The following is a 15,059-nucleotide window of genomic DNA, read 5'->3' as shown; positions in this document are numbered from 1 at the left end:
GGCTTCCTGGTCTTACTCACAAAGGAGATCTGCCCTCTGGTTATCAGCAGGTGCACGAGGCTCCCAGAAAGGCTTTTTCTCCTTATTACTATTATTGGTGGTAGTACAGTCTAAACTCAGGCTCATACTTAATAAGCAGGTGTTCTGCTCCTTCAATCATACCTCCAGCCTGCTTTGGGTTAGCTATTTTTTTTAGATAAAGTCTTACATTTTTACTCAAGGCTGGCCTCTGAACATGATCCTTTTACTTACGCCTCTCTCGTAGCTGGGGTTACAAGTGTGTGTGAACCACTATGTTAGTCTTGTTGGTTGAGATTAGGAAATCTCAAAAACTTTTTTTGCCTGCTCTGGCCTTGAACTACAGTCCTCCCAGTTATTGCCACCTAAGTAGTTGGAATTATAGGCATAGTCATCCTGCCAAGCTACAATTAAACCCTGCATTTAATCAAGGAAGCCAAGAAAGCTGTTGTTACCATAAGAACATAATTATTGCTAGAAAAATAACAAACCCTGGTCAAATGTGACACTTTAAAAATAAGACTTCTCCTAGGAATAGAAGTGGCCTGAATTGACCATTTCTTGGACCACCTGCTCTGAGCAGAATGATTTTGTTGGTGGTGGTAGTGATATTTGGCTTTCATTTTTCGTTTGTTTGGAAGAAAGATCTCACTGTTTAACCCAGTTAGTCTGACCTCTGGATCTTCCTGCCTTTGCCTCCTTCCTATTTGATGCATGAGGTACTATGCTTGGTTTAAAAAAAAAGTGTAGGGGGCTGGGAATATGGCCTAGTGGCAAGAGTTCTTGCATAGTATACATGAAGCCCTGGGTTCGATTCCCCAGCACCACATATATAGAAAATGGCCAAAAGTGGCGCTGTGGCTCAAGTGTCAGAGTGCTAGCCTTGAGCAAAAAGAAGCCAGGGACAGTGTTCAGGCCCTGAGTCCAAGCCCGAGGACTGGCAAGAAAAAAAAAAAAAGGTGTAGGAGGGGATTTATGTTTTCTTAAAAATCATGTCAGGGTAGGAATGTACAGGGCAATAATAAACAAGACAGCAGGTTAACATTTGAATGCAGCTATTATTTTTCAGGCATGATAGCCCATGCCTAGAATCCCAGCTACTTGGGAGGTAGAAATTGGGAGGATTTCAGTTTGAGGCCAGCACTGGCAAAAAGTTAGCAAGACTCTACCTCAACAAATAGGCCGAACCTAGTAGCACATCTTCAATCCCAGCTACTCCAAAGGCTATAGGTAAGAGGAGCAACCCTGTCTGAAAAATAATGGGGTTAATTCCTTGCCTAGCAAGCATCTGATCTGGGTTCAAACACCAGTGCCATCAAAAGGAAAGAAAACCCACAACGAGACTTTATGTGCCTTCATGAAGCTTTGAACTCTTCAGTCACCCCATTTTACAGATGAAGAAAGTGAGGGTCACATAGTGACGCTGTGCTGAAACTGTCGTTACACCCAGCGGGCCAACCCCAAAAGTCCACTCTCCCACTATGTCCTGGGATTATGCACTTTGTTTCCTTTGTCTAACCTTGGCTGTGGTTGAAAGCTGAACTTGAGTTTGAGCTAGTCATGCTTCAGAGTCTGCTCTGTTCAGACTCTTTCAGAAAAACCTCCATCACAGAGGAAGTGGCTCTTCCTACACTCAATTTCCAAGGAAATCACTATTTAGTGAAGCAACATAGAGGCTAAGCTAAAAGAATCCACTCTCCCTAGAACAGATCAGATTGACTGCAAGGAGCTGTCAGTCACTGGCCCTGGGTGAGTGATGCTGTCCTCCAGGTTAGCCTGCCAAAGCCCGCATGCGCCATGAGCCTGGCACAGGGCATCCCTTCTCTCCCTTCCCGAGGCAGCCTTCTTCTTCCCTTCAGTACTCTGGGAAGTCCACAGCCCCCAGGGACCAGCCTGCACCTGCTCTGTGGTCTGCGTGAAAACTGAATGATATCATGGTGACTTGGACTCTGTTCACACCGATCAAACAACGTGTTAGTCACTGGCCAATCTCTCAGGTCCTTCGCCTCAGAGAAGCCCCAGTTCCTCATTCTTGCCACCCCATCCGTCCTGAAGGAAGAAGAGAAAACATGCAAGGGCTCTCTGAGCACACCTCTCGCCTCTTCCCTTCCACGCCAGTGACTAATTCTCTCTCAGTGGCAGCACTGTGGGGCCTAACTAGTGATGGGGCTCTCTCACAGAACTGAAGAGACTGCCCGATGGCACCAAGCTTACACTGTGTGGCCTTCCTGGGCTGACTGACGCTTAAACGTGTCATCAGTTGGTTTATTTAATGCTCTCTTATTGTTTGTGAACATAGACTGATTTCCAATGTCACCTTCAGGGCCCAGAACTGGCATTGGCGTTCCAGAGAGTACGGAGGGACAACAGCCAAGTGTGGGCAAACCCAGAACTTCCCACTTCCCATCCTGCACTAAAGGCCAAAGGCTATACTAAAAGAGAACGTGCTGCCGGACACAGTGGCTCAGGCCTGTCATCCTAGCTACTCAGGAGGCTGAGATCTAAGGATCGCAGTTTGAAACGAGCCTGGGCAGGAAAGTCCATGAGACTCAGATCTCCAATGAAAAAACAAAAAAAGCCCAAAGGGGAAGTGTGGCTCAAGTAGTAGAGCCCAATAGTGAGTGAAAAAGCAAAAAGACAATGCCCAGGCCCTGAGTGGAAGTCTCAGTGCTCGCACAAGAATAGATAAATAGATAGATACATAGAGAAGGAATATGCTCACCTCATAATTAGCTTTCAAGTATCATGTGTAAGAAATTGATTTATGCTTTGAGGTGATCAGAATCAAATTTTATCCAAAGTACTCTTTTAATTAACTGCTCCACCATGACTGGAGGCCAGTCTCACTGGTGGCTTTGCTTTCTGTTGTTAGAGCTGAGTGTTACAAACTGAGTAATTTATACAGAACCAAGGTTTACCCAGGGCATTATTCACACCACACACACACACCACACACACACACACACACACTTGTGTTGGCACTCAAGCTGCGCAGTATTCCTTTGCTTTTTCACTCCAGGCTGGTTCTCAGCTGCTTGAGCCACAACCACACCTCCACTTCTGGAAATAAGAGTCTCCTGAACTTTCCTGCCCGTGTTGGCTGAATTCATACAGAGATCCTCAGATCTCAACCTCATGAGTAAAATTACAGGCATTAGCCACTGGCACCTAATATATCCCATGCTTTAAATGGCCTCCTAGAGTATATTTTCTCACTGTATAACATAGCCACCATCTCATTTCCAACTTGTCTTTTGACATTCAAAAAAAATAGATCTGTGATCATAGATGTATATAGGTGCAGACAAGTTTGTATCCCATTGCTTATCCTTACTGGCTTATCACAGGCATTTTTCTATGTTACAGTCAGATCTGCTGATGTTTAAAATGTTCTTCTCCTATAGATTTGCAACTATATGGGACCTGCCAAGGTGATTGTTCAGCTGGTCACAAATGGAAAAAATATCCACCTGCACGCACACAGCCTGGTGGGGAAGCACTGTGAGGATGGGATCTGCACAGTAACAACCGGCCCCAAGGACATGGTGGTGGGGTAAGTGAGGGTGCGTGATGTTGTGGGAGGTGGGAACCAGCAGAATGCAGGGTACTTGGATGTAGAATGAACAAGCCCTTTGCACTAGGGCCAACCAGAGACTCTCACGTGTTAAAAACTAGCTGGCCTGGGTTGCTTTCCTCTACCCAGACAGAAATTGTGGGGAAGGGTGGGGAGATTCCTCCAGTTATTTTGAGCCCTTGTGGTTATTCACAGGCATTGGAGTGGGCGACCGTGGGTACCAGCCTTCAGCCCTGAGTTTTTAACATCTAGGGACACGGCATGGAGCCTTGGAATTTCAGTCGGCATGCCCCTCCTTCCCAACAGCTAGAGCACAACACAGGGCTCAAATCTCAGCTGAAGTTTTACTTTCTCCATGGCCCACTCATTCTCTCTCCTACCAGTTACTGCCTGCCCCCTAAGGATGAGCCTTCTGATCGCATTGCTATAAAGGGCTGCTTCTTCTCATCCTTGCTGCACGTTACCAGCTCAGCAGAGCTGGGAAAGACCACTCCAAAGACAGTCTGTATTGGAACTTGATGTTGTGAGCACCAAGGTCAATAGGGAGAGTGTCTCCCAGCTGTTCGTCAAAGTGAGCCAAAGAGCCTGCTTATATAGCCAGAAGGGGGAGGAGACCAGCATGTCTATACCAATCACAGCAGCCCCCTCGTGGTGGCACCAATCATGGTGCAGCTAAGGGATTTTGAGTTTGCACCATTGCTAGGTCTTCTGCCAGGCCAGAGTCCACCAAAACCCACTTTCTGGGGCAGTGTCTTTTGAAGGTGGAGTCATGCTTTGGGAGTTGGCATGTGGCAGTTCAGATGCCTAGTTAGTAGTCCTTCGATGAAGGCACCTGGGGCCCCAGAGAAGGGTCTAGCAGATAACAATGAAAGCGTGAAGGTTCCCTAGCCCCCAACATTTGAGCACATTTTAAGGAAAGAAAAAAAGAACCTTTCAAGTGGGGCACTTGCAACAAAGGCTTATCATTAACAGGCTTTAACAATATGTAACACTGCTAGTTAACCCAGGGAGAGATGAGTACCTGCCATGTTTCAAGAAGGCCTCAGGAGGAGGCAAACCGAGCTCAGAAAATAAAGCTGCATGCTTTCATTATATATGGAAGCTAGACCTAGAATACAACCATACCCATGGACATGTACATATTATACATATCTACATGTATACTTGCATATACATATATATGTATAGACATGGACTTACATTACTAAAATGGTTAAACACAAAACATGAATCAAGCCAAGAGCCTACTGGAAAGGAGAGGGGAAAATGGAAAAAGAAAGAGGGTGAACAACTGCATAACACATTACAAGTATAAATGAGAGCAGCATGGAGAGGCTCAATGAAAGATGCTGATGGGTAGAGAAACAGATTCTGTGAGCATGTGGGGGCGTGCCTGAGAGGAGAATAAAGGGGATAGGACAGTGTTGAAATCATTTATTTGCAACCTGAGAAACAGAACAAGGAAACCTATGGGGGAAGGGGGGACTGTGTGAGGGAAGGCCGCATAGAGCCTGAGGGCGAACGTGGCCTTGATTGGAATACAGTGTAAACATGTGTCAAACCTCCACTCCAGTCCGGGTAACTGACACAAAGCAATGTTTAAAAGGGAAGACTAGCAGGGGTGGGGGGAAGCATGCAAATGTGTGGTCTCACACTTGAACTCAAAGAGTAAGGTAACCACCCATCTGGATTTGCCTGAGACAACTCTGGCTCTGTGGTCCTGGCCTAATTATTCAGGCCGTTTCCGCACTCAAAGGTGGCCTGGTTCCTGTGACCAATGATATGGTCACTTGAGGTAGAAGGCGTTTGTACCACTTTCAAAACCATTTTCCTTGTCCTATAAATCAAGATAAGGGAAAGTTCAAAGAAACCTACCTGTGGCAGAAATCAACACTTCCTAGGTTATTTTTACATTCTTTTGGTTTTGGGGTTTTTTTTTTGTTGTTGTTATTTTGTTACTTTGTTTTTTGAGATCCAGTCTCACTTTGTAGTCCATGCTGGCTTGAACTCACCAACTGGCCTTGAACTCATGCTCTTCCTGCCTCAGTTTTCAGAGTATCATGATAATAGGAGTGCATAACCATTCCAGTTTCTGATTTTTGCATTCTTGGTATACCCTTAATGAATTTATAGTGTGTGCATTTGGGGCATGGAGTAAATAAATATTGTTTCTGCTCTGTGCTGCTTCAAAAGTATGAAGATAAGAAGCCAAGGAATGCAAATTTGTTTCGAAATTCATTCATTAGACTTAAAACATACATAGCATTTTACTTCCATTTAAGGCATTTGTGGAAGAGCTGGTCAAACAAAACAATTGTTTCTACTAGGGTTTAAATTTAGGACCTCGTGCTTGCTCAACTGGCACTCTTCATCATTTGAGCAACATCTCCATCCTGGCCTTCGCCAGTTATTTTGGAATTGGAGTCTTGAACCACTAATCTCCAGATATCAGCCTCCTGAGAAGGTGGGATTACAGATGTGAGTCACCTGTGTCCAGCTAAATGAAATTATTTTCAATTATTAAGACTATGTTTTCATTATTTAACTATTATAGAAATAATTTCAGCATGAAAGAATTGGGAAAAATTTTAATAAGACAAATTTGTTTACATGGAACATGTTTTTTTCCGAAACACTGAAATAGCACAGAGTATAGTCATTTAGCATACAGTGTGACCTTCTATGTGCAATCAATAATCCCAAAAATGGCTGTTAGAAGTCATACAAAAAACAAAGAAAGTTAATTTTGCTTAATTTTCAAAAATATTATTCAGGGCTTTCGAATCCTGGTTTGATTCATTTATAACTAAACTGCCATCTACTCTGAGCTATTCATTGGCTCGAAAGAAAGGAATTGATTAACCCCATAGTAATGAAGCTGATGGGACTTGCACTTTAGTAAAAGGCAAAAGATTTATACGATCTGAAGAGAAACCAGAGTATGGACTTGCACTTTAGAACTGGTCAAGTTTCAGGTTGGTTAGCATTGAGAAGTTTAAGCTTCCCTGGCTTTAGATATTTCTTTGTTTGATTGTCAAAACAGTCAAGTGTGAAAAACCTAGAGAAATAGCTTCCAGTCACTAAGATATGATTCTTTTGTTAGAGCAGAGAAAAGATTCTAGGTTGAAAGAAGCTTAAGGTGATTTGAACATTGGAAGTGTGCTCTCTGTGCACATGTCGTGTTTTCTGTCTGTTTGGGAGCATTTTTCCACATCCTGACTGTGTTGAAATGCAGAGTCATTGTCACCATTTCATGCTCTCAGATTCCTTAACAAATCTGTTTCTGTAGAAGAGTCTTCAGATGTGGGTAGGTTTGTATCATTTTTGAGGTGTTTATTCTCTTGAATCCTGTTTAATCCAATGTGATTGCATACCTTTTGGAACAAGTTGTAGGTAAACTTTCTTACTAATGTTATTGTGATTAGCATATTGTTACTAACGTTATAATGTTCTTGTACAGCTTCCAGTATGCTTTCTGTAATGTGATGTCTCTGTGCCTTGGTTTAGTAATCTTGGTGGATTCTAGAAGGAACTGATGGTGTCTGGGGCTGAAGTTCTGGGGTAGAGCACTCAACTAGCCTGTGCAAAGCCCCCGAGTTTGACCTTCACCAGCACAAAACAAAACAAAGCAGGGATGAGGTAGGGGCGATGAACTAATTATGTAGTTTGGAGTCTGGGGCAGGAGTAGAATTAAACTTCCCCTTTCTGAGCAAAGTGTAGATCTCTTTATTCCCCTGTTGTTTCAGTACCTTGTAGCACCCCAGAGTTGAGAGTATTCATTATTCATTCAACTAACACTTTGATCATCTAAACTCCTGAGTTGGTCAGCATGATGTTGATTTGGTTGTAGCTCTGTAAGATTTTTCTAACCCTTGAAGATTTCACTGAGAGCAGGGGCTGGTGTTGAATGACTGTAATCCCAGTTACTTGGGTGGCAGGAGTCAGGAGGATAATGGTTCAAGGACAGCCTGAACATAATAAGATTAGCATGGTAGGACTGCAGCTATTATCCTAGGATAATAGGAGGGAGGCAGTAGGTAGGAGGATTGTGATCAAAGGCCAGCCCCAGGCAAAGAAAAACCTAAAGCAAAAAGAGCTAGGGAAGTGGCACAAGCAGTAGAGAATTCAAGTAGCATTTGTGCTCCCGTGCGTACACACACACTCACAAAAGGCTGAGGGCATAGCTCAAGAGCCAGAATCCTTCCTGAGAATGTGAAAGCCAAGGCCCTGGGCTCAGTCCCTAGGACCACAATAATGATGGCGACAATGACAATGACGAAGATGATGACAATGATGATAAAAATAGAAGAGAAGAACAGAAAAGAAGTCTCAGAAACATGGACGATGGAATGCCACTCAAAAGTTACAAACAGACTCTAGCTAGTCTTCTTAATGCTCCTTTCTCAACTGATTTTTTGGCTTTGAAGCTTTTGTTTATAATGTTTTCTAAAACATGGGATTTCCTTCATGATTTATTTCTCTTTCTTCCCCATTCCCATGACTTTTATTTTTTATAGAAAGAACAGCCTGCTAGCAGTCTGGAAACTAGAATTCTATTTCCAACTCTATCACTTTCAACAGTAAAAACTGGGAAAGAGTTGTGTGATTTTTCTTGGAAACCTTAATTTCTTTCCTTGGAAAATGAGAAAATCAGACTGCAAACTCCATCTCGAGGCTCTTTATTTCTCCATAATTCTAGACCGAACTGACATTAGCGAATATGAAATAACATGAGCAAACTTGCCACATGTGTCTGGTATGACATTGATTATTGTTATTTAACTCTGACTTGCAGGAGAGTATGAAATAGAGAAATTTAGGAAGATAGCCAAAGTTATTCCTTAAACGTGTCAATACTAGAAGTAGAACCAAGATAATCTATAGTAATACAAATTAGCCAAAGAGAACAGAGTCACAAGAAAGGCACTGATCCAACACATCAAAAAGACAGACAAAAAGGACACTGAAAGATAAATCACCTTGATATGATCAAACCCAAAGCATTCCCTTTTTTATTCTTCCTTCCTGTGCTGGGATTCAACCCAGGGCCTTCTGCATACTGAGCAAGCATTATACCAGAGCTGCACCCCAGTCACCTAGAATCATTTTTATTCAGAGCATTATATCTTCATCTTTCTTTCAGCATAAATTCTCAATACATTTCTTGTTCTAAAACTTTTAGCCACATTAAAACATTTATTTTGGATTAAGTCTTGATTATCTGAAGTAAGTTTGACTCTAGTTCTAAAACTTTTATCCACATTAAAGCATCCATTTTTAAGTAAGTCTTGATTTGTTTTTAAATAAGCCTTGATTATTTTAGTGGGAGGAGTTGTTTCTTGGTGCTTTATAAGTAATCTTTTACCATTTTATGGCTTAGTCATTTATTTAGTTAGTATTTACTATATTTCTTGATTTCAAGAAAAACTTAACTTGGTATTTTATTTTGACCTTGAACAGCAGGGACTTGTTGGTTCATTTTGCATTGGTGGTGCTGGTGTTTCAATTCAGGGCCTTGCCATTGCTTGATATTATTTGGTACTAAACCACTTGAGCCACGTCGCCAGCCCTGCTTTATACTGGTTATTTGGGAGGTATAGTCTCACAGACTTTTCTGCCCAAGTTGGCCTTTAACCACCAGGTTCCCAGCCTTCTACAACAGGTTTTGTTCTTTTTTTTTTTTTTAACATTATCCTTTCTTGTAATTTTCATTCAGCTATGCTACTTGATTTGCTGCAGCCACTTCGCTTACCAATAATCACCATGCACTCTGCTTGCTCCCTAGTAGCTCAAGTTTGGAGAGATGTGATATTTCTACTTGTTTGTTTTCCTTTGTTCAACTAATACATACAATCTATACCCTCCTAGTAACAACTACAAGTTGACATGTAAATGTAAAAATACAAGGAAGCAACACTAGGCCTCCTTTAGTGAGTTTGTGCAGCCCATATGGAATTGTTATATAATATATAGACCTGGAATCGGTTGATTATTGGGAATTTCAGAGGGTTAAGCCTTCACACACAGGAAAGGATCCTCTTGAAAAAAGCTAATCCAGTATGGAATGAAGTTAGAAGAATCTGGTTTCCAATGATGTCTATGACAGAGCACAGAGAAGGAGAAAAGCCACAAAGAGTAGCTACTTGTTCATCCAACCCTGTGATAGAGACTTGAACGTCCGCAGAGAGTATCCACAGCCATCGTGGGTAACAGATGGCACATATGGAACAATGCAGAGGGTGGAACCTGCCTGCTTGTTCAAGCCGCCCTCTGATACTCACACACAATTGGTCCAGGCCTCCTCCCAGGGGCTCTGAACTCATTGGTTGATCATCAAACTCCAGGCTCCACTGGAATCAACTGGAGACCTGTTCTGACACTGGTGGCTGAACCCCGCCCCAGAGTTTGGCATGGAACCTAAAATCTGTGCTTTAATAAGTTCTAAGATGATGCCAGGGCTGGGAATATGGCCTAGTGACAGAGTGTTTGCCTCACATACGTGAAGCCCTGAGTTTGATTCCTCAGGACCACATACATAGAAAAAGCCAGAAGTGGCGCTGTGGCTCAAGAGGTAGAGCACTAACCTTGAGCAAAAAGAAGCCAGGGATAGTCCTCAGGACTTGAGTGCAAGCCCCAGGACTGGCCAAAAAGAAAGAAGAAAGAAGATGATTCCAATACTGCCTGTGTAGAGACTCCATGTTAAAAACCATTCCTGCAGAGCAATGAGTCACTGACAGTAAGAAACAGGATTGTAGTTCTAGTCCCTTTATTAGCTGTGCTAACTTTTCATTTTTGTAAAAGTCATTTATTGATGCATAATTGAAGTGCTTGCAGTATTTACCTTTTGAAGTGTTCATCTCTGAGGTCGGATAAATACTTGTATAACAACTACCATGGTAAGATAAGGACTAGATCCATAACCCTGGAATGCTTGTTCATGACTCTGCAGTCAGATCCTCTCCAAGTCCTGGCAAGTGCTGAGGGAATCTCCCATTTTTCAGAATGGATGATAAATGGAACCATGCAATTTGGAGCCTTTACCGCCCCCCCCCCCCATCATTGGCTTGAACTCTGGGCTTGGGTGCTGTCCATGAGCTCCTTTTGCTCAAGGCTAGCCCTCTACCACTTGAATCACAGCACCACTTCTGGATTTTTTTTGTAATTGATTGAAGATAAGAGTCTTACAGACTTTCATTCCTGGGCTGGCTTTGAACTGCAATGTTCAGATTTCAGCCTGCTGAGTAGCTAGGATTACAGGTGGGAGCTACCAGGCCTAGCTGTTGGGCCCTTTTTGAGTCTGACATTTCACTTTACATCATGCCTTTAAGATTCCTCCATACTGTGCTGTGCTGTGTGTGTGTGTGTGTGTGTGTGTGTGTGTGTGTATGAGAAAGAGAGAGAGAGAGAGCAGAAAGACAGAGAGAGACAGTGAGACAGAAAGACAGAGATAGAGACAGACAGAGACAGAGAAAAACAAAGATGTTCCCTTTCATTGTTAACTAGTCTTGTATCTTGCCAATGTAATACAGTTTGTCCATTCACCTTATGAGGGACGTCGTTTCTTTGTAGTTTTTGGTGATAAAACACTATTAGTGTGAGCATATATTTTCATTTCTCTTGGGTAGACATTGAAGAGCAGAATTGCAGGAACATACCTTAAGTATATATTTATTTGGTAAGAAACTGCAAAATTACATTCTAAGCCATTCATATTTGTAATTCTAAATAATTTCTCTTATATATAGAAGTTTTCAAACATATTTTAAAAAGTAGAAACAATAGCATAATGAGGTGTCATTGTACCCATCACTCAATATCAGCATTTATTCCATGGCTGATATTGATTTAAATTTATTCCCACCTAAATATCTTTTGGCTATTGCCACTTGATTTAACTACATTGTGATAATAGAATACTTGGTATAATCGGTATCCTTTTAAATTTATTATTTCTTATTTTATGGCTAAGAATGTGGTCTTCCTTGGTAATTTTTTTATATACTTAAAAAGAATTGTCAAGCACCGGTGGCTCACATCTGTAATCCTAGCTACTCAGGAGGCTGAGATCTGACAATCACTGTTCAAAGCCAGCCCAGGCAGAAAAATCCCCACGGGACTCTTACCTACATATCATGAATTTATCGCAGTCTATCTTTAAATAAGATTATACCTGTTCCATATGGTATGTGAAACTTCTGGGTTTTTTTTAAATCAAGTTTGTTTAACATATGTTTTTTATGTGCCCATTATGAATCCCACAATATCTCATTCAGTTTTCCCTTAGGCAGCCATGTTTTATTCTCTCTCTCTTTGTCTCTGTCTCTGTCCCTCTCTCTCTCTCTCTCTCTGTCTCTGTTTCTCTCTCTCTCTCTCTCTCTCTCTCTCTGTCTCTTTCTCTCATACCAATCATGGAGCTTGAACACAGGTCCTGTACTATCTCTGAACTTTTGTTTTTTATTTCTCAAAGCTAGCACTCTACCACTTAAGCCACAGCTCCACTTCTGGCTTTTTGGTGGTAAATTGGAGATAAGAGCCTCATAGACTTTCCTGTCTGGGCTAGCTTCTAACTGTGATTCTCTGATCTCAGCCTCCTGAACAGCTAGGATTATTGGTGTGCGCAAAGAATTGTTTTTATTTCGGAAAAAATATATTCTATCTTTACATACATATTCTCCATTTTCAGTGCTCTTCATTCTGCTTTGTAGGTCAAGATTTCTATCTGATATGCTTTTCTTCTGCCTGAAACACTTCCTTTAACTTTCCTAGTACTGCTGATTTAATGCTGATGAATTCGTTCAGTGGTTCTATCTAAAGTTTTCATTTTGTCTGTTATTCAAATATATTTTTGAAGAGTAGAGAATTCTAGGTGTAGACTACGTTGTTCTTTCATATTCCACCATGTTGCTTTACTGTGTGGCTTGCCTTATTTACACAAGGAGTCTTCTTTCTGCCTTATCTTTGTTCTCGTGTACATAATGTGTAATGTTTTTCTTCTCTATCAGCTTTGCAGATTTAGTTCTTCCTCCCACTAGTTTTAAACAATTTGATTATGATACACTTACGTAGTTTCTTCACCTTCTTGAACTTGACACAGAATTTTTGGCTATCTGGGCTTACATTTTTCTTAAATTTTAAAACTTTTCAGGCTTTTGTCAAATATTTTTCTGTCTACCTTTTTTCTCCTACCTCTCTTCCTCCCTCCTTTCTTCCCTCTTCCCTTTCTTCCCTCCCTTCCCATCTTTTATTCCCCTATGCGGCCTCCTCCTTTCTACCCTCCCTCCTTCCCTTTCCCCTGCTCCTTCTCCTCCTTCTCTCCCTCCTCCTGCTCTTCCTCCATTTCCCTCCTCTCCCATTATGTTTTTGGCTAGGCATTGAGCCCAACGCCTTATGAATGCACACTCCACTACTAAGCTACACACACACACACACACACACACACACACACACACACACACACACTTTTTTTTCTTTTAAAAAAAACTTTCTGTTTTATTTTGTATAATTTTTATTACTATATCTGAAAGAATATATGCAGTGTCTCATATGTTCTTAATCCCATCTCAGAAATTCTCTACAGCCTCGTTGGGGTTCATTTTATTTTTCTGTGTCTCTCCTTAACATACTAGCACCTTCCCATCAAGCTTTTTACCTAGCTACTTGGAGATAAGAGTCTCACAGACCTTGTGCCAGGGCTGGCTTCAAACTACTGTCTTCAGGTCTCTGCCTCCTCCATAGCCTCACCGCACCAGTACCCAGCCCTCCTGAGCTTTTTTTTTGCTTCAAAATGTTGTACCTTTCCAACCAGCTCTCTTGTTTCCTGAATCATTTATATTCTGGATAGCACTTTGTACTTTCTATAAATTATATTACGTCGTTCACTTTTTTCGTCGTGTCTGTCACCTTTGACACACAGATTCTCTGTACAGATTACTTCACTGCTCTTCATGCATGGACCTGCATAAATATTTGTTGAATGATTGCATATCCTTGATAAAATGCTTTTTGTGTTCTTGTTTGTTGTGTTATATTCATTAAGTACACTTCTCTGACTCGTGTGTGTGTGTGTGCTGGCACTCAGGGCCTGGATGCTGTCCCTCAGCTCTTTTGCTCACAGTGGTGCTCTATCACTTGAGCTATAGCTTCATTTCTATCTTTTTTCTTTTCTTTTCCCTTTTCTTTTTGGTGATAATTAACTAGAAGCAAGAGTTTCATGACTTTCCTACCTATACTAACTTCAAACCATGATCTTCAGATCTCAGCCTCCTGAATAGCTAGGATTATAGACACTAGTCACCAACAACAGGCTTGCTTCATGTACTTTTTTAAAAAAAAGGGATAAATGAAGCATTTTCTATATATTCCTAAAGATCCCTTGACTGTTTTATTTCACTTATTACTACAGTTTGGTCTGCAGATATGTCATTTTTCAGGAGATAAAAGGCTCCTTGCTTTAACTCTATCTATACTTCTCAGACCTGAGTCATGTAGAATTAGATGACAACTAGGGTCATAATAAACAATTTCAGCCTTCTAGATAGCCTGAAGGAAGATAGGGGTACACGGAGCCTCAGATCCATCCAGAAACCCAAAGATGAGCCAAAAGTAAAATAAATCCAAATATAGTATTCCTCTTATTCTTAAAAGTAGTACATATTTGGAATTTAGAAGGTTTTTTATTTGCATACTTCTATCGAAAATATCCTAAGCTAAATCAAGGCACAACTTCCTTATTTAGGTGCATATACAGAGGTCAGAAGTGTGACTCAGGTAATAGAGTGCCTACCAGTGAGCATAAAAGCATCAGACAGCAAGTTCGAGCCCCAATCTCAGATGAAAGAGGGAAGAAAAGATTCATCTGCAAATATCTCTGATTCTCTGAATCAGAATTTGGATGTTTATAACCTCAGAAACCCAGAAAACCATGCTCAGTTTATAACAGACCCCTTTGGTAGTAGAATTTAATCTGGTTGGACCCACAGCTGTTAATAGATGTTATTTTTCTAGTTGGTGAATATTACAGGTTTCTCTTCAGAAATGTTAATATGTCTGATTATATCATGTACACCAGACCTGCCAGGCTATTGTGTACAGGCAGTATATTGTCTTCTGATTTGAGAAAATAAAATAAAATAATTGAATTCTGAAATGTGTTTAGCCTAATAGATTTGGATAAGACATCAAGGGATTATGAGGTTTGTTTTGTTTACTAAGTTCACTTATTGAAAGTGCATTCAGATCTCTGTCATCAGTGATTACCTAACTTTTGGTTGTTGCTGCTGCTGCTCCTGTTGTTCTTCTAGCTTTGCAAACCTGGGAATCCTTCATGTGACAAAGAAAAAAGTATTTGAAACACTGGAGGCGCGAATGACAGATGCCTGTATACGAGGCTACAATCCTGGCCTGTTGGTGCATCCTGATCTGGCCTACCTGCAGGCGGAAGGAGGAGGAGACCGACAGCTCACAGGTG

The 15,059-nt window shown here is 41.3% G+C and overlaps 1 protein-coding gene across 2 annotated transcripts in view; it reads left to right on the top strand.

Moving 5' to 3' along the window:
- The window catches only part of Nfkb1 (nuclear factor kappa B subunit 1), a 114,977-nt gene that overhangs the window by 62,436 nt on the left and 37,482 nt on the right, over positions 1 to 15,059 (top strand). For both annotated transcript variants that reach the window (XM_048333765.1, XM_048333766.1), the window contains 2 exons: positions 3,423 to 3,571; positions 14,893 to 15,056. In XM_048333765.1, the coding sequence (XP_048189722.1) occupies positions 3,423 to 3,571; positions 14,893 to 15,056 (313 nt within the window). The remainder of the gene's footprint in view (positions 1 to 3,422; positions 3,572 to 14,892; positions 15,057 to 15,059) is intronic.

Source organism: Perognathus longimembris, chromosome 24 (assembly GCF_023159225.1).
Source record: "Perognathus longimembris pacificus isolate PPM17 chromosome 24, ASM2315922v1, whole genome shotgun sequence".
Taxonomy (NCBI): Eukaryota; Metazoa; Chordata; class Mammalia; order Rodentia; family Heteromyidae; genus Perognathus; species Perognathus longimembris.
Note: the sequence above shows the minus strand (reverse complement) of the source record. Positions and strands in the feature narration are given on the sequence as shown.